The sequence below is a fragment of the Rhea pennata genome, chromosome Z (genome assembly GCF_028389875.1).
Source record: "Rhea pennata isolate bPtePen1 chromosome Z, bPtePen1.pri, whole genome shotgun sequence".
NCBI classification, from domain to species: Eukaryota; Metazoa; Chordata; class Aves; order Rheiformes; family Rheidae; genus Rhea; species Rhea pennata.
The window spans coordinates 57,097,928-57,118,579 of NC_084702.1; the positions used below are offsets into that span (position 1 = coordinate 57,097,928).

The 20,652-nt window shown below is 35.2% G+C and overlaps 1 protein-coding gene across 3 annotated transcripts in view; it reads right to left on the reverse strand.

Annotated features, from left to right (window-relative positions):
• Window positions 1-20,652, reverse strand: part of AP3B1 (adaptor related protein complex 3 subunit beta 1) — a 144,013-nt gene that overhangs the window by 49,171 nt on the left and 74,190 nt on the right. For 2 of the 3 annotated variants that reach the window (XM_062599444.1, XM_062599442.1), the window contains exons 15-20: window positions 18,576-18,752; window positions 12,891-13,077; window positions 11,830-11,960; window positions 9,435-9,546; window positions 7,862-8,015; window positions 4,941-5,112 (exon numbers count right to left, since the gene is read on the reverse strand). In XM_062599444.1, the coding sequence (XP_062455428.1) occupies window positions 4,941-5,112; window positions 7,862-8,015; window positions 9,435-9,546; window positions 11,830-11,960; window positions 12,891-13,077; window positions 18,576-18,752 (933 nt within the window). Of the gene's footprint in view, window positions 1-4,940; window positions 5,113-7,861; window positions 8,016-9,425; window positions 9,547-11,829; window positions 11,961-12,890; window positions 13,078-18,575; window positions 18,753-20,652 lie in introns of all 3 variants that reach the window. The other variant, XM_062599443.1, reaches the window with a different exon arrangement.

A 20,652-nucleotide genomic window follows, 5' to 3' on the forward strand; every position in this document is an offset into this window, starting at 1 on the left:
TATATTGGTCACAGCGCACCAGACTTCCTTTTTCTCTTTCAGGGTAAGTACTGGCAAGGCATGTAGTTGCTTTTGGCTAACTTATATCACCTATAAAATAAGGATAAATGGTATACTACAAGGTATAGATACTACTCAAATTACTCATCTGTTAAGCGTTAGATAAATCATTTCATGACAATTGTTTTAGGCCATTTCAAATGTTTTTATAGCTCTGCTTGGTGAATATTTAGCACTGAAATGCATGACCTGTAACCCTTGCACTGTAATTATATAATCACACCTTGCTTAATTTGCTAAGCTACAGATTTAAGACACTCGTATACACAAAAGAGAACACAAAGAAATTGCATGTATATATATATGCATTGTGTATATATATATATATACACATTTTAAAAGCTCAATTGCCTTTTTTCCTCCCTACCTCCACTTGTCACTAAGATTCAGTTCTATCTTCACCTAAGATTAAAGTTCAAAGGTTTTTTTTTAAGCTGTAGTTCTATATTTGCTAATCATCCCAGCAGAGATGGGATTTCTCCATTCCCTTTTACTATGCAGCCAGTTAAATTCTATGAAAGTGGCTCACCCACACGAGAGGCACAAGGAAGACGATTCTGAATATGCTTCGGTGCTGCCAATGACAGCATTGCTAGGCTAAGATGTTTAAGAGGAAAAAAACCCCAAAGTCAGAGCCAGGTTTAAGAACAGCGCTACATGTAGCAAGCTGACTTCTTTAAACATCTAAGCAACCATCTTTAGCGAGACCAAAGGTTGTGAAACTTGGCAATGCGGTAACAATATAGAATTAGCAATACAGTAACAACGTAAATGACTGGGCGAGTCATTCATCGGAAGAAATGGGTCAGAAAGCCAAGGGCTGCTACCTGCTCCGGCACCGAACTGGTGAGGATGAACGGTGGGGAGAGCGAGGCAGGAGCAGAAGGGACGGTGACCAAGCCATTTCTTTTCTGTTAGTATCGCTTTCCCATTTAAGGGGTCAGAATAAAGCGTGCTGGGTGACAAAAGATTTTAGGACACATCCTAACCAGGCACATCTTTATTTTTGGACGCATCCCCAAGTCCCAGAAATTCAACAGAGCTGCTTACATTTTTGATTTGTCTCGTTCAGAATTTGACTACTTTCATTTAAATAAAGCTTTCCATACGAAATTTTCTTTCTGTTTACCTGTTCACTGAAAACTCTTATGATAGGACATTCTTTAATGTCACAAACACCACAAATATCAGGCTTCAGCTGAAGCTTTCTAGTATCTATTTTACCATTCTAAGGTAGTTACTAAGTACATATTACAAAGCTTGGTAAGTAATTCAATAAAATAAAATCCATTTCTGCACTGATAGTATTTTACTATGTACTTCATCTTTACAAATGGAAAAAACTCTTTGAGAGGGAATATATTTTTTACATTTTAAAGCCACACCAGATTCCTTTCAACACTGAAAAAGGGTAATAAATGTTATCCTGTAGTACTTTTCCCAGACAAAATAGAATAAAATTAAAATTAAAAAAAACCCAATAATCTTAAAAGAGAGAGTTAAGTACAGAATCACTACCTCAAGGTAATGCATGGCAAGAAAAGCTTCCACTACAAACCTTATCAGAATATAATACTTAAGTACAATCAGTTTGCTGTATTAAAAAAAGAAAAACCACAACAAAAAACAACCTTATTTTTCAGGAAATGTAGAATTTGAAGCTAACTACATCAAGATAAAGCTCATGTTAAAGTATGATCAAGTCTTATTTTCTACTTCAGCCAAATGTGTCAAACATACTCAGCCACTTATGAGATACGGATCTGTTAGTATGCAAGTATATACATATAAACACACAAATATTTTTATATCTATATGGATATTTCTATAGACATAAATGTATGGGCACATATACAATAATGGTGTGCATATGTTTCTTTAAAAAACACTGAAGAAATCAATTTAAATTGGTCTTTCCTGTTACAGGCACGATTATTTTTTTCCTTGTTTTTTTCAAAGAAAAGAAAATTCATTGGCTTTCTAGGAATAATAAATAGCCAATGACTGCAAACATTACCAATAGATATTTCTACTGAATGAAAAAAGCCTTGCATTCCAAATCAAGGCAATAAAAAGGTTCTGATGTGTCTGGCATTTCTCTGTAACATTATTTTTCATTTTTCTTTCTTAAAAATAAGACTACAAGTTCCAAACAGCTTCCTACCTAGAGATCCAGCTACAGAAAAGCTGAATGCTAAACAAAGAAGTTAAGCTATATTCCATCAAACATTTCTCCATTTGCAATTCATCTTGGTAATAGAGATAGAACCTGGTGAATGCATATAGGACTCGAAGCAGGAGATTTCTCTTGCTCAATGCATAATTCATGTGCTCCGCCTGCAAAGTGTGTAAAATGAAAATTTCACACCGCAGCATGAGCCATGGAGCTGCAGAGAAAAGGCAGATGAAATCATATTTTGCTGTGTGAATTTTATTTCTTATCCTTCCAATATTTATACAAAACCATCATTGACAATCCAAATGCATTGACAGATCACCCACTGTTTCCATTGTGTTAGCACTTGAAAAGAGATCAGGCAGAAAGACAGACAATTTGTTTTCGTATATTTTTTAAATAGTGGATCAGGTTTTTAACAGCTGAGTGACTGTATTATACTCGTGTTAGAAGGTCAACAGTAGCTTATTTCAAAAATCCCACTGTAGACACACCTACTTGAGGCAACATCCTCAAATCTGCATTTCAGTTCTACAATATTTGTATGTACAGTAGATTATGCATCTAAACACCTCTATCCACCATTTCAAAGTAAAATAAAATAACACAGTGCAAGAGACTGACTCTTCTACTCACTGCAGCTCAATTACAGAGAGCATGACAGCTTTTTCAAAATGAATTCTTCTAGAGAGAAGCATGAAAGCATTAGTAACTTATTCAGAAAAAAAATCTGAAGTTTTTGTAACATATTATTTGTATTTTAGCAAATGCACAAATTAAAAGCCCAGGTGACTGTTTAAAGCTTTGTTCATTAGGGAAATTCTGTTAAGCATACACTGGTATCCAACCAAACATACAGAATAGAAAACAACCTCCAAAATATTCTCCATGTAACAAAGTTCATAATTTGTGTCAAATTGAGAAACTTAAAAACAGACCCTGAAAACTACTCCTCTCGTCAATATGTATTTCACAAAATATTTACAGTTTTATTCACAAGGGGAAAAAAATGCCTAACGAATCACCTCCCCAAATACACTGAGTAAATTAAGAATGCACTGCAATAGGCCCTTCACTGGAATAAAATGAGTCATGTCTTTCCCAGTAAAACCTTTCAGGAGAACTATATGCATTTTTGAGGGCCTAGCTGAAACAGTCTGCCTCTTGGGTGACCTGGAAAAAGTCAGGCAGAGGGCAGAAAAATGCCAAGATTTTCTTGGAAATAAAATAATTGTGGGTGGTTCTTGTAAAATACACCTTGACACAAGCACTTTAATACAAGACTTTCAATAATGTCCTTTAATCTGAGTTGATTATTGCTTTCCTTTCCAGTCTGGAAGGACCATTTAGGTTATGACCCATTAACTGCAACTATTGTCCTGATATTGCTCGAAAATACATAATACATAAAATTCTCCCCTCCACCTCCCAGTCAAATAAGTTTCTGAATGCAATCAAGTATCAGAAACATTCTGGGTTATTATAAAAAGAGGCACCCAAAAAAACTTAAATGGAAACCAACTTTTTGGTCCTAGAGATTAATAGAGTACATTGAAAAAATCCTATACGTTCAAGAGCAATTTTTGCATTTCATATATGAGCATTATTATTTCCATATACTAGCCCATCAGCCATACTCCTTACTCCTACATTTAATATTCCAATTTTAGTGGAAAGAAAAATGTAAGGAGTGTGGTTTGAATAGATTCTCTATGCTATCTTCTCTTCTCAATCTCCTTACCTCCTTCCTTGTTGCCATGCACATTAACCCTTTGCTAATTGCTTTAATAATTTTTGTGATGTTTAAAAGCTTTACAATTTTTCATTTCTATGCTTTCTAAGTGATCAACTGTTATGGCGAGTACTCAAACTCTCATTTTTCCTACTGAATTGCTTTTCAGGTGCTTTTTAATCAAGTAAGACTTTAAGACCACTCCTGCAACTTTCTTGCTGTTAAGATTCATGTGCTTGATAATTTTTCGTTAACTTCATAGAAACAATCCCAAGCTTCTTGGACCCTCCATTTCCCTTATTATTCAGTACTTTTGACTTCACACATTCTCTTGACTGCTCAAATATTTTGCTTCTTTAAAATACAAAAAGCTTCTTAATGACAACAGTCTTCCCATTCCCTGTGAAAGAATCAGTAGTTTAGATACTGCAGTGAAAGAAACCATGAGCAATGGCCCCAGGTGTCCTAAGGAAAACGGACAGAGGCAGCAGAGAGAGAGGAAGCTGTCGCTTGAACATGGCTTTGTAGCGGCTGCCCAGAACTAAGCGGGTCACAGTACTTATTATTTTTTGGTGAAAAAATACTGTGCTTACATGAGAGGCTGTAAACTGTTGGAAGAATGAATTCATCTAATATCACAGGCGTTTATGCTGAGAGGATTTAGGTTACATTCATTGTGCAACCATTTTTTGGTAAATTTCAGCTTGGTCTCTGGATTAGAAAAACTTTGACATTAGCTCTGTTATCCAACGTGGTATTTGGGCAAAAAACAACCACCAAACGACAAACGTATTTCCAGTTCTGACGTGTTATAATCTCACCTTATCTTTTGTTTTGCTTTGTAGAAGGCAATAGCTTAAAAGTTGCTTTAGGTCTTTTTCTTTCTTTCCCCATTCTCCCAGAAAGAAACATGCATTGATGGTTACATGCATCTTTTCATATTTTAAAACATTTGTTTTTTTCATGTTTTACCTTACTAGAGGTAGCTCTTCCAGATTTTCCAGACTCAGAGTCACTTTTAGGGTCTGATTCTGACTTGGAGTCTGAAGAACTTTCATCTGATGAACTGGACTCAGAATCAGAGGAACTGGATGCGTTTTTCTTGTTGATCCCCTTTGCTTTCTTTTTAATGTCCTCTGAATCACTACATATAAAAATATAAAAATAAATATACATTTTTAAAAAGATACAACTTAGAACCACCAAAGAAATGTGCTTAGGAAGTACTGCATTCTACATTATGATTTTGAAGTTTTAATAAATTAATTTTAAGTCATTTAATATTCCTTCATGATAATGGAAACTTGGCTGAGATAACAGAAATGGCAGGTTTTTTTAAGTGAACACAAAATCTTCCTATCACATTACACAATACATCATCATATATAATCTAAAAAGGGGAAAAGGTCAGATGAAAATATTAACATCTGTGTGCATTAAACTTGTGACATTTCAGAAAGAAGTGCGGGCATCCTTTTACATAAAGGAACTTTCAAACTACTCCATCTATGATTAATAAAATCTTGATGGGTTTATATGACTTTTGCAAAATAACATTCCTTTTTAAAATCAATACATGGATTTGAATTGGATATGAATCCTTATAAATCAATCCATCTAGAAAAAAGGCTTACAATATCTATAAATATTTCAACACATTAAAAAGTTTATAGAAAAGTGCTACTGCAGTGTTATATTCTGACCCCTTTGGTCACAGGGCAGCTTGCAGCTGGCAGACTTACAGACTTCAAGGGACAGTATTCTTCATACAGTGCAATTCTGTTTACCAAGGCAATGCTGGATTATGTTGTCAATATTAAGAGCTACAAAATATTATAAAATCTGCTCTATTTGTTTTTAGTAATAGCATCACTACAAATTAGCATATTAGTCTTGTCTCGAGAGGGAGTTACTAACTAGAAACACCACTGGAAATAAAAACTGTTTTTTAATAGTTATCATGGGGCAAATAAATTAGTATTGCATATAGAAATAAAACATCCTCTCTTGGCCCTGCAGGCAATCAATTTATACTTTGAAATCAGGTGTTTCATGCACTACCTGATTCAGCTTCCTCCTCAAGACAATAAATTGGATACTAAAATGCTTTAAGAGTAACAAGGTCAATGGTAATTAAACAAACCCAGACCACTTGACTATTAAGAGTCCCTTTGGACTCAAATTAAGTTGTTACACATTTTTGACTAGCTTTATGAGCAGTATAAGAGAACATACTATGCTGTGATACTGTTTCAGACAAAAACTATTTTACGAAGGAAAAATACAGGGAAGGGAAATTGAAAAATATAATAGAATGAAAGTTAGGGGGAACATTTTGTTCTTCCCAATAATTTTCTAGGATGGAATTAACAAATGTGATGATAATTATTAAAAAAAATATTAAAAATTAATCCACGATAACAATGCCCCACTCATGTAATTAAAGTTGAAATCTAAAAACTAAATTTTAATAGTCAAAAGATTTTTTCTGAAAACAGCAAAGTTTAAGAATCTAAAAGTGAAACAGGAGTACACGTCACAGTCATGCAGCCTATCTGATGTTAAAATCATGATGAAAAATAAGAAATACTGAAATCAAGTTGTAGCATGACAAACATGCATTTCATTAACAATCCATATGAGGTCACTGAAAAAAACAAATAAAATCCATAAATGTTTATTTAAAGTTTCTCCTTCACTACTCCTATGCAGGTAGTAACAAAATTGTTAACATTTCTTATCACTGAATAGGAATAGCTGTTGCTGCATCAACAAATAAGCCACTCAATCCGTTAAATCTTTTTTATCTGTAAAGCAAGTTGCTGCTCAAAACACATAGCTTCTCTTGAAAATAAGATCTGAAGATAAAACAACAAAATATGACTTCACTATACATCAGCCAGTTCTGATGGGTAATTATTGTTTACCTTTCTGCTTAAAATTTCAGATGTTATTCTAATGAAAAGAATTTACTGGTAACTAGCTTTTTAACTTTGCGATGATGAAAAGCCTGTATTAATTTAACCTACAGATTTCATTTGTTCTGAACAGGAAAAACAATATAAATCACTTTTAAAATCATTAAAACCTGACTTAAATTAATAAAGTCATAATTAGGGCATTATGCTGTGTTTGTTATGGAAGTGGCAAGGCGAGCTGCTTTAATTACTGTCTGTAATAAAAGGAGCAGAGTGCGTACTGCGCCCCAATCAGCGTTGTCAGCCACGACTGAGCTGAGCTGCAAACTCATCAAGTGAGCTGGCAGCAGACTACAGAGTAAAGGGCGATCATGTCTGCAGAGGCCACTGGCTGACAGCAGTGGAAGAAACAGACTCCTACAATCCAAGGTATTAGCCCCAATTACTCAAAATTTTAATGATACTTTAATACACGATAATGCTGTTGATAATGGGCAATCTTAAAAAGCGCTAACACTTAAATATCTTATGACCGTTTCCCTTCACAGCCCTTGCCTCTAATATTTGGATCATAATCTTTTTAATATAACATTATTTAGAAAAATCAATTGTCTTAGTTACATAATGGCAAAGTGTTGAAGGACTTAATTTTAGCTCTCAGCAAAATTGCTGCAAAAGGTAATTAAGTGTTTCATACAACTGTTTGATCACTAATTCAGCCTCCCAAGGTTACATCAATTTTCAGAAAGCCACCCAAAATTTTACTGAAGTCAGAAATTAACTCCAAACATAAGAGTAGTCTTATTAATGAAAACATGATCTCAGTTCACATACTAAATATATATAGGTAGAAAACATATACAAGTTTTAAAAAACCCGAACTAATTGAATGCTTAGCAGACTGTTTACAGCAACAGTACTCTAAAGCCTAGTAACATCAAAAGAATTTTTTTTAAACACACATGCACGACCTACCTTTTCTCAGCAGTTCTAGATGTTTTCTTTACTGTACTTTCTTTGCCGTTTGACTCACTGTCGCTCGATTCTTCACTGGAAGAGGAACTCCCACTACTCTCATCACTGCTGCCTTCCTCATCTTCCTTCTCACTTTCACTGCCAGACTCGCTCTCTGACATAAAAAAACTCTTTCACATTTTTTTTCTAAATATTTTACATAATTTTTAATTTCAGGATCCAAATTAATTTTAGAATAACTCATATATTAGCATTTTAAGATCCACTTAGAAGTTTAAGCATTATTTATCCAAGACAAAAACCAGATGATAAAATTACTTTCCCCTAACATTTACAAACTTTTGTTGGTTTAAAATCTGTTATCTTTAGCATACAGTCTGGTACTTTACCAAATTAGAACAATTAGTTGTAATGCGGATCCTTATCACTGTCTTCAGAATTATATAACTATCAGGAGTTGGAAATGACCTCAAATTCCTCTAATCTATATATTCACTTTACTGCAAAATTATTTTTAAACCAATTGCTTAATTAGATAATCTACTCTTGCATACTGATAGTGATGATGATTAAACCACTGATTTAAACAAATTATGCATCCTCTAATTAATCCTATAGTTACAAAATGTTCAGATATCTGAAGTGAATATATTCTTGTTTCAAAGACAATTAGACAATTAATTTCCTGACACAATTCTTAAGTACTTCTTTTCCTCTACTTATTTCCTCAGCTTGGGAGTGAGAGGGAAGAAGCTCCACCTTCAGATCTGAAAGTCTCTCTTTTCCGTTCCATCCACAATGCTACCATTTCTTCTAGGTGTGCAATGCTAAACACTGGCTCTGTCTAAACTCTGCACCTAGTAGTCCTCCTTTGCTCTGAAGTTTAGAAAGGACCAGTGAGAATCTTGTTCTTCACCACATCAAAAGAGTCTTAGGGAACTACCTATCCGGCATTAGGTGAGACACTGGTCAGGAGTTCCTCAGCTCAGTTATTTTGATAGGCCAGTTATCTTCTCCATCATTACCCCAATAATCAGCAGACAATACTGTGTAGGAATTCAAAGTAAAGCTGTAACACAATCACAGTTTACTAAAAATTCATGAAATACATTTAACCAAGTCTGACCATTTGTCAACACAGCAACATGCTATTAAAATAGTACTTCACCAACAATAAACTTTTTAAATAAAAAGTTCAAGATTATGATTCCCATCAATTAAGACTGTACGCATTTTCCCCTCAAAATGTTAGGTGCATTTAGATTTAACTAGAGTAACAAACCCTCATTACTTATCAAATACCAAGTTGGAGGAAAATAGAATACCAGCTATTTTAACTAGGAAACAAAGCAAATTCTAATTCATTTATTGATTACACAATTATCAGATATTTCACATTTGCAGTGAATATAACTTTTTTCCTCAAGTTCCTTATTTTTATATATACTTTACCGGGGGGCAGGAGGGGAGGGTGTTTTTTTTTTTTTTTCTTTTTAAATGACTCCAGCTCTGACAATAAAGTTGTCTACGCTATGGACATGTAAGTTACTCTTGCAATATCTACCTGTCGTACCTGTTGCACTGGTGCTGGCAGATTCATCTTCCTCTTCTTCTGATTCAGAGTAAAACTTTTCAGGAGGTTTCTCTTTCTTTGTCTTACCTAGAAATACAGTCCATTCTTTTGCCTGTAAATAAATTTTAACTTACGTTTACTTTTACAGCCAGAAATATAAAAATAGATGCACATTGTGGCAAAGAATAACTCCTGCAGTAGTAGTATTAGGCAGTTTCTAAATAAATGTTCTCAGCAAGATGAAAGAAACTATTAAACTTCCTATTATTTTACACAATTAGGAGCACTAAAAGTTTTGCACATACCTATAAAAGGTGAGATGTCTATTAGAGAGGCCAGAAGATTTACTAAGGTGGATTAAAAGCGTCAGTAACCATAAATAAATTTCTATGCCAAAGAACCTGAAGTCTGAGGGCTATATCTCTGGATGTAGCTTAGTTTAGCCTGTCACTGGACTGAAGTGAACAAAGGGCAAATACAGCTAGTCACCACCTTTATCATCCCAAATTTTAAAGGTGAAAACATTGGTAAATCCAGCAGACAGTAGAAGCTCCAGTATGTGCAGGGCAATCATATTTCACTTCATTTGCAATTCTCAAAGTGAGAATTTTTCTCACAACCAAGAGAAGATCAGAACACTGCAATGCTTTGGCCAGACTCCTCTGCCATTCCTTTAAGCCTACAGTAGAAGGCCATGAACTCAGACCAGGAGAAAAACCAAATAGGTAGATATCGTTATCAGAGTGATTGATACAGGTCTGCCTCAGTGACAGCTGTGATCTGGAACAAAACTTTTGAAAAGAGCCCTAACAATGAGCTTGAATGGTGAATGGCTCTAGAAACACCGGCCTCTTAAACGCCAAAAGCTATGCAAGCTTTACAATTTTCTACCTAGCAATTAGTATTTAGAAAGCCAAGATTCTTTTGGATATGAATGACAACTTAATACTGGATTGCAGCTTAACAATTCAGACTCACTCATATACATTGTATATGCACATACAGCATTAGAGAAACCATAAACTTATTGACAGTGAGGCCCTCTCCAAAGGGAAATATTTTGACAAAAAACCTTGGGGAAAGGACTTCTGTGCTTGTTTTGAGGTTTAAATGGCTGGGGGTAGATGTTTCCTCCTATGTTACAGACAGACGTTATTCCATTTGACCAATTTCCTGCAACTCCAGCAAGAAAATACATCAGGTAATAATTTTTACTTGATAGAAGATGCCTCCACACCTTATTTTATGCAACTCCTTCTTTTATAATACCCTCCTAGAGCTGATTTCCTTCAGACTCTCCTCATATCAGCTTCTGGAATTTTGTAGACAAATATCTTTTTTTCTGAAGTGCATATAAGAAGGTAAGCAAGTATATTAACCTACTAAGGAGAAATGCCTATTCTACCACATCATTCTATGTACTGGCCTCTACATATACATCTGTTTTTTGGGGCGGTTTTCTGTTTTAAAGTTTTCTCTATCCACTCTCTTCCTACTACCTTAACTGCAGATTACTCTATGTGCAAATTAGAGCAGAAGTTGCTCATGACAAGGACTATACTCTTTTTTGGTTTTATCTGTTACAACAGCATATCTCTGGTAGTATCATCATCACGGTATATTATACTTTATATTATTACTGTATATTATACATATACACATTTCAGCTTCTGTTGCAGTTCAATAGCTTTCACCTACTTTTATGAGGACTCTGGTTCCTGATGCATAAATCACAGCTCCTGTACCAGGGCACAACTCTGCCACAGAGTTTGCAATCTAGTAACAAGAAGTTCTCTGTAGGCAGAAGACTGGCTCTGTCACACCAAACTGCTAGCACACAAACAGCTGCCATTTGCTCTCTATAAAAACTTTGCGAATTCTGTTCTGACAATCTAAAATGCCAAACCTGCTCTCTTCTGATCTTTACACTGTGAAACATAAATGATTGTTTCCCTTGTTGCTGCTTCTCTTTATACTACCATTTCTTCCCCCTTCAAACCTGGATTTGATTAAGCACCTGTACGCTACCAAACCTCTGCTCACCTCCTGCTTTGACTTTCCAGCAATTCTCACCATTAACAGCAATTAGCAACCCACTGCACAGGCCAGAAAAGATGCATGGTACCAAAAGTGAGATGGAGGGCAAGAAAGCCATTTAAGCTATGACGGAGGTAGAGGCAGCCCATAAAACTCAAAAACCTGCAAGACGGCTCCCGTTTCTTTTCACTAAAATGTTCCGTTTCCAGCATAGGCTGAAACAAACTGAACAGACAACGTTCACGTGCACCATTTTCCAGTAAAAAATACGTCTAAAACTTAAAGAATTATATTTTAATATAATGCTATACACCTACAAGTGCCTTAAGGAAAGTTACTTTCAGTGATGTCAACGTACCGCCTCCGCGGCTTCGACGTTGCGCAGGGCTGGGTCGGGTGCCACCTCTGGCCAGTCAGACAGCTCCAGATAGCCAGCGGCTTTACTGTTCAGCGTGTGCGACAGGGTGCCGAGCTGGAAGTGATCCCGAGCTATTAAAAAAGGGGGGAGGGGAGGTATAGACCAACAACGTGAGCTCTACCACAAAGAGCAATCTTAATCAGGGCTAAAGGTAATTGGCATTATATTACCTCAAATGTCATGGAATAAATATAAACTAGGAAGCTCTTCATAGGTCAAAAAACTGATTTCAGTCCATAGATTACAATAATCTCCCCCATAATGGTCAATAAAAAAGCTAATCAGTCAGTGTGTTTAGAGGTGTTGCTCTGAAATGTAGCTTCTCTAAAAATTACTTTACTGTGAATATTAAGAATGACAGCACAGTTAAACAATCCATATACATGTCTTGGCACAAACACATCCAGAATTTTAATAGTTTCTCTTCAAAATGGACCTGCTTTCAGAGCTTCAAAACCAGGATTAAGTTAGTATGAAAATTAAAATTGCAAAGCATCATAGTAACAGGGCATTTTTAATTGAGATAACCTGATAACCTTTTAACCTGAGAAGACAGACAGTAGTTCTTATTTCTGAAAAACAAGAAAATGCACAAGGAAAAATCTCACTTTGGAAAAAAATAATAAAAATCTAATCTACTGAGATTCATAAAGCATTCACAGTAGCCACATTAACAATCTTCTATTAAAGACTAGTTAAAAGACTAATGATGTTTTTCTAAATGAAAGTATATTTTTTCTTGAAAGACACCCCTGGTGTTAATTGAATCAAATTTAAAATCAACATGAGCAGAAATGGATCAGTTTGTCTGAGATTATCATCAGATAAATGCAATGTGCATGCAACATACAGACCTTGCTCGCTGAAAAGCGAGTAAGTGCAGCGAGGATCTTGCATATTAATCACTTGTATTTGCTAAGTGACACAATTGGTGAGCACAGAATATGCTGCCACGTTCCTTTACACAATGTGTTTAGACCAAATGATTTTGGTGGTTGTACCTTTAAAAGGAGACTCAAGCAACGGGGCAGGTTTCTGTGCCAGAAATATTTTTTTGGCATATTTGCTTAAAGCTCCACTCTTCTCGTTCGGAACAATAAGCTGCCTAATAAATCTTGTACGGTCTCTGATGTCGTAGCTTTGATCATACTTGCCGAGATTTAATACATACTGGGTAAGCAATTTTGTCTGTGGAAAAAAACAGGACAAGAACAGAATACAAGTTATTTATGATTATTGATAACTCTGGATAAACATATTTAAAGAGGTAATAAAAATGAATGGTTATGTCAAACAAATGTTGTTCCACAGGGAATATGCATTTCTAAAGCTGCAAATGGAATTCTGAAGCCAAAGCACATGTCCTCTTCTGTATTGGGGAGGTGAATGCTGAGCACTGAGAAGCAGCCATGTGCTAGATTATTAAACTGCTGAAGTGGAAAGAAAGGCATCATTAAAAAAATAATCATATATGGCAAACCCGCTGAAGGGTCTACGTGAGGATAATGAATGTGGAAATACAACTAAAAACATGGCACTCAAAACTTAATCGGAAAAATATGCAGGACATCAAAACATCAGAGGGTATTAGGGGGCTGGCAAACTGCTTCTGCTGAGGTGTGTTTTATGAAGAGATACTGTCCCTGGCATAAGCAGTGTCTGCACTCTGACTGCACTCAGTTACTTTATCCTGAATTATGACCCATTAAAGCAGACACATGAATCACTGAACTGGATTACTGCAAATTATTTGCAGTGCATTTAGCTGTTACTTTTTCATAAAAGCAAGCTGCTGATGCCCTCTAAAAACCAGGATAAAAGACTTCTTCCATTTTTTTTCTTGGAGCTTAAAGCCTCTGGTAATATCGGTCATTTATTTATTTATGTAAGAGAGCAACTTATATTATCACAGCTTTTTACAGCATAATAGGATTTCCTAATTTGATGTCGGAGAATATTAACATGTATTAAATAATTTTAATAATTCAATTTAATTTTTAAAATCTGGGGAGGAAAAAAAAGGCTGACTTTCTGGTACCTTAGAAATACAGTAAAAAGAACAATAATGCTGAACAGACTTGTATCCATTAAACAGCTTTGGAAGTAGTATGCTGTTTTGCTCATATTGACATTATCCAAGCAAATAGAAAAAAGGGTAAAAATCATCTGACAAGAAAGTATATTCTTAGTTTACCAACACAGAATGGATGAATAAAACAGGCTTAAAAATGCATTGTCAAAGAGGATTTTTTCTTTATACTAATCATCCTATGTATATTTTTTACATCAATATTGCTTGCTAATTGTGCTATGTTATAAAAATAGCAGTTTCAATTATGTGAATATCTAAGAAATTTAATCAATTGCGTATTGTAAAATTTGCTAAAGAAAGTTTAATAATTCAGTTAATAGTTTAATAAAAATTTCAGTTTAATAATTTCCACCTCGAGGATGCAAGTTGGTAAAAATACTACTTCGGAATATTTCTACTGCCGTAAGTTAAATACATAGTAAACAAAAGAAATAGGTTTTAATTTTAACTGCATATAATTCAACATATGCAAGCATTTCCCAAAATGCCCCGTGGTACCAAAGATTTAAAGAAATAGGGCATATTACATTTGAATAATGTTAGAAGTACAGTTAAAAATATGAAAAACTTTCAGTGAAACACTTTTTTCCTTAATTCTTTTTCCTCTCTGCTATCCAAGGATGGTTCTATGAAAAAATATTTTATCTGCAAGGTACTGTATTAGCTCTGGGAAAGGGAAATACCTTCCTACACATTTTGTAGCTTACTGGCAGCCATTTCTATATCAAGGTATAAAATTTTAAACAACTACATCAGACAGAATATATGTAATCTGCACTCATGCAGGGCTTATGCTATTTTATCTGAATGGAAGTGGAAAAGTAGCCTGGATTAAACAAAACCAGGGACACTTGCAGCAGCCTTTGCCATCACTTCTCTGTAAAACAGAACAAACCTCCTTCGCGCCATGGCAGAAGCCTCAGCAGAACGGATCACAGGACACAGTTGTGTTTGCTGGCAAATTGCTATAGGGATGGCAGAAAGTTGAGGGCCTGCCTACCATGGTAGGCACTTTTTCCATGAGTATAGATGGAATGAGATGAGATGCGATCCTGAAAGGCTGCATTTTCTTTATGGAGTCACCCCCTCCACATTCCCCTCTCTCTTCCTCCTCCTCCTCTCCCCCAAAATATCTTTTCCATATCCTCTATTTAAAATAATAATAATAATAAATCTTAGGGAAGAATGCTTCAGATCTACAAGAAGTTTCCTCTCAAGTATCACAAATAGCTTAAATAGTTTTCATGAAAACAAGAAAATGCTACTTTTTTCCTGTCTTATGGCAATGCTACTAAACAATCGAAGGTCTTCTACATGGATGTAGCTAACAAACAATTAATTTTAATTAAAATTAAAAAATAAATTAATGAATACCCATCACCTTTGCCAAAAAAGGAAGATCCATAAGAAGCTGAGATTTATTTGAGCAAGCAAGTTAATCCAGTGAAATATGGCAGAGGCTGCACACAGTGACTACTTCACAGCACAGCAGGACCAAGTGTGATATACAGATCTGGTACCTATAATATCAAATACCAGCATCACTTGCTCTCTGGACATGCTCTTTACTCAGACGTACTATCTCTTTTATTCCCCCCAGTGTTAGCATCTACTAAGACTGTTTGTACCTATTGAATAGGCCCACGTGAGAAGTACATTTCAAGTCACCCCTCAGTAACATTTCTAGAACTTTCTAGTAGCAATAGTCCTATTAATAATTTAATAATTAGCTTTTTGGTAGATCCCCATTTGAACAACATTATAATAAAAATCTCAAAGGATGAGGTTCTACAGCAATATGACAGCAACAGCTATCTATCCTTTCTTTGGCATCGTTAGCTTGCAGTAATCGACTCTACATGTTTAGTTGCTTTTGACAAGAAGATTGAGCTAAACTGTGTTTGAGAGAATATCTGTACGTGTACTAGGACTACTTAGTAGAAGTCACACTGGAAAAAGTTGCATGTTACACAACAGAAACACACTGAAACCCCTTTTTCCCTTCCTGTTACATAGTAAAAAAACAATTCATGTGTTTTCTGCAAAACTGTTTCAAATGAATGCACCTTGGACAGTTGTCGAGCATATTCATAAAGCTGTTTACTGAACAACCCAGACAACTAGAAAGCCTGTTCTTACTTGCTATCTACCCAAACAGGATAGAACTTGAAGATCTTCCTTAAAATATAAGGAACCTTTAAAAATTCAGGGGGTAAGCACAAGGCTAAAAGAAGGATTATTATTGAAAACTCTCTCACACATATGTGTGTGTGTGTGTGTATATATGTGTGTGTGTATATATATATATATATATATGTATGTATATATATGTGTGTGTACATATATATTTATAAAAATCCTGATTTTTTTTAAAGTATTCCCAAAAATGTGTTTAGTTAAATATTTGAATATATGAGTAAGAAAATTAATGGCAAAAACAAATAAGATACTCCATGGAAAGTGAAGAAAAAAAGTTTTATTTCCTTCAAAATTTTGTGCTTTTCTCTAAGTTTTTAAAGATGAGTTTTACTTGCTGCCTTTCCCTCATTTGGGGAAAAAAACGCTGTTTTCCTTCCTTCCTTTCTTTGTTTTTCAGCCACCACTACTTTTTAAATAAAGTGACACTATCTTTGAGATTTTCACAGCTCCACTGACTTTGGAAGAAACTGCAAAGGATTCAAAAAAAAAAAAAAAAAAAAAACGCTAGGGAGTAGAATGGTGGAAACAAAGATGGAGGATAGACAGTCAGACTGACAACTGCACAGCCAGATGTAGAAGCTTTGTTTCCAAGTTTGAGGATTAGGATGAAAAGTAGCTGGACTTCTTGGAAATTCCAGAAATAAATGTTTTAATACTGAATGGGTACAGAAGAGTCTTAGTCCTGGGAATAAGGACATACATATAGGAAGAATGCTGCCAGGGTAGAGATCCTAAAGGCAAAATTTCACATCCTAGTTTGGAAAGAGCTTTGAATCAAGTCAGATCATCAACCTACTCCAGTAGAATTTTGTATATAAATAATTTGATTAGTTGAGGCAACAACTTCTCTCTCACTAAACTAAAATTACTACCAGAAGGAAAGCACCCTTCCACGAAATTCATCATGTAGCAAGTACCTCAGGAGACACAGTTTGTTCAGCTTTATCAGTCCCCTTTTGTCTCCAAGGATATGGAACACTTTCAATGAATGTTTAAACTGTATTAAGATCATGCAAAAGTGGGAAAAGATCACAAAAACTACAATCTCCTTTTAAACCAAGGAATTTTGGCCACCTGGCACAGTTAGTTGAATATTACATGATGGGCCAATATGAGACTATGAAGATAACCAAACCAGTCTTTCCTCAACTCAGTTAGCATCTTCATCAAGATGAGCACGGACAGAAAGAGGAAGTAATCACCTTTTGTTGCTGCCTCATTTTAGACTCTGAACAAAAGACAAGAAGCCTCTTATCTGAATGAATGAATGCCAAGCCAGTTCATCCCCTACGTACCCTACGACATACAGTCTCACTGATCCAGATATCACACAAAAACTGTCAAGTCTGTAGTTGAAGCTACCTACCAAGGAAAGAGAAGACACAACTTAGTTGTGCAGGTGCAAGATCTCAGGTTGCTCAGTTTGCTGTAAAATAGAAGGGCCTAGCCATCTAGGAAAGTGTATACATCTCAGACAGTATTTTCACTCTACATTTGGGAAAATATCTTGGGTTTTACAGCCTTTTACAGTAATAATTGGAATTCAAGTGAAAAATTAGTGTCAAAATGCTATATTCCATAGCTGCAGACTGACAGAGATCACTATGCTGTCATTGAGAGGAATGAAGCAGTTGGCACCTCTCAGCTACTGCTCTCAGCAGCCTCAAGATTCTGGCAGGTCTAAGTTCATCTTTTTGTATTATCTGACATTGTTAAGGTTATCTTTATCACTACAGAGGATCAAAAACCACTACCTTCACAAGGCAAAGCAAAATTATAAGAAATACAGAAAAAAGGAAAGCACTATCTTTAAGATGAGCGCCAACTAAAAAACATTAAGAGGCCTTTTGATGGCATCTCTTTTTAGCTATTCTGAGATAAATACAAGCAAATTCTGATTTGAATAAACAGTAAGACAACCCATCTCCCACACTGCCCACATAAGTATATGGTCAGTCATTCTGACTCAGATACCACACCAACAATCTGTATCACCAGCTGACTGAAATGGACTGCTAAAAGTGACTAACAAAGATCCAAAATGACAGCAGTCCACTGAAAATTTTGCTTTTTAGTCCAGACAACAATAAATCAGTTTGAGAACCACCAATCTGTGCAATTTATGTGAAAAAAAAAATTTTAAAGATTTTCTCAATAAGGAGGTTAAAAAAAATGATCTCATCAATATATGAATATTTACAATTCAGTACATATCCAAGAAATACCGAGTAATCTGCTGCATTTTTGAAAACTGAAGTTCAGGGGTTTTTTGCAGAATAACATGAACAAACTTAAATTATTTTATATAAAAGAAACTTCCACTGGTCCATATGGAATGCACAGCAACTACCGTGACTGTAAATACACACATATGTGTATTCAACACTAGCCTTACCTGCTTTGAGTTTGTTAAATAGAGTTTTGCTCCCAAATTTAAGATCTGCAACTTTACAAGGTCATCTTCATTAGTGAAGCTCTTGGCTGTCTTTCTCAAAACATCAGGTGCAATCTTTGGAACTCGTTCACAGTACTCCCCAATGAGCCAGAGAATGCTTGCCCTTGCCACTGGCACCTGAGAAAATATTAAATGCTGTAAGTGAATAAATTCACAAAAACTTCTTGCCTACTTGTGCATGTATGTATTCAGTAACAAATTAAACAAAATATTTTTAAACACAATTGCCATGCAAGTAATGAATACCCAAACTAAATATTATCCATCACATCTTCTATGGTAGACAGAGTGCACCTACATTTGGAAGCTGCAGATCTTGCGCCCCCCACTCCCTCTCACCCCCCAAAAAACATTCCAAGTTGTTGGGAAAAAAAAAAAAAAAAAAAAAAAAAAGAGTAGAACGGAAACAGATACACAAAGATATAATTTGTTCCTGTGCATAGTTCAGGTTGGTGGCAGCTGGGAAGAGAATCCAAGTCTCCGAGATGGGGCCGGAGTTCTTGCCGTTTGATTATGTTAAACACCATGTTGAAACACAACACCTTCTGTGACAAATATTAATACAGAAATGATTGCCAACAATACAGCTTCCTCAACTCCTGCTCATCTACTTAAGAAGTAAAAATTCTAAGACAATTGCCAGTGTTCCTTCATTTTTAAAGTTCTATTTAAAGAGAAACAAGAGTTCAAAAATTTTTTTCCCTATTTTTGAATAAGACTTGAAAGTTTTTTTTTTTTTTTTTTTTTTTTAATCCTCCCTTAATTAAAACACTATGATCAGAAACTTTAGCAGGTCTTATTCCTTTGGTGCTACTCAACTGTATTTCATAGAATAACTGAAGTAGTAGCTGTCAGATGAACTTGCAGTACACGGTGTAAGCAAAATACTGCCGCAGTCAGATGAAAAGCGGAACGAAACACCACAGAAGGAAGCTGAAGTTCAGGCTCCATGCAGAACTGGGCTACAAGTAGGCAGGAGTTAGATGAAGAAACACACATACACTCTTCTCAAAGGAAGGTTATCCTATATGCTACACAATGATCAAATTAGAAATTGCATCTATGATACATATACACCTCCAAGATGCAATATTCACCTTCCTCTCAAGAAGGGAGGAAAGTACATAAAATGAAAATTCTTCAGGGTGCATGAAGCATGTCTTGAGAGCACTACAGTGAAATATTAGGGAAAATAATCCTGAATGTTCTCTCCTGAAAAATAATTGACTGTATTTTGAAAAAGAAATGTCAAAGGAAAGCCTCCAACTTTAACTTCAATTTCAAGTAATTTTTTGCTGCACTTTTTTTTCAAAGAAAAAAAAAATGTACTAATACCTTCCATCGCTATAATACATGGTGTTTTTTTAAAAAAAGCTCGCATTTAAGTCAGTGAGAGTTCTGCATTAGGTAAAAATCATTGGAATGGGTAAGCTTGAGAAATTCAGCCTTGTGGTTCTCAGAGCACTAATTCTTACCATGCTATCTCTATATTTTAATATCTTTTCCAGTATATGTCAAAAATTACTATCTGAATATACATGTGGCAGAATTACAATGGGAAACAACAACAGAAAACAACTGTTAAGTATCTTATCTTGTATACTTTTAAAATATGGAAGTAACCTTTTATAAATGTAACTCAAAAGCATCGTAAGTGCAAGTAAATCACCAAAACGCAAGATAGCACTTCCCAAACCATAGTCCACAAGCCCCTATAAATTGCCCACTGAATCATGCTAAAGAAATGATGACTTCTTTTACAAGAAATTCAATGATTAACAATGATCTGTTGCTAAAAAAGGTTTGGAAACAGCATTGAATAAAGTCAACCTAACAATATTTTGCTCTATTCTTTACACTGTTGCAAACGTACACGTTTGGCATGTACTGTTTGGTGTGTGTGTCATAGGGAAAACAAAGGATTAACTCTACTAGAAGAGAAGACAAACAGATCATGGAAAGACAAAATTACCATAATAATAATAATAAATAATAATTACACTTCAAGAGAGATAAA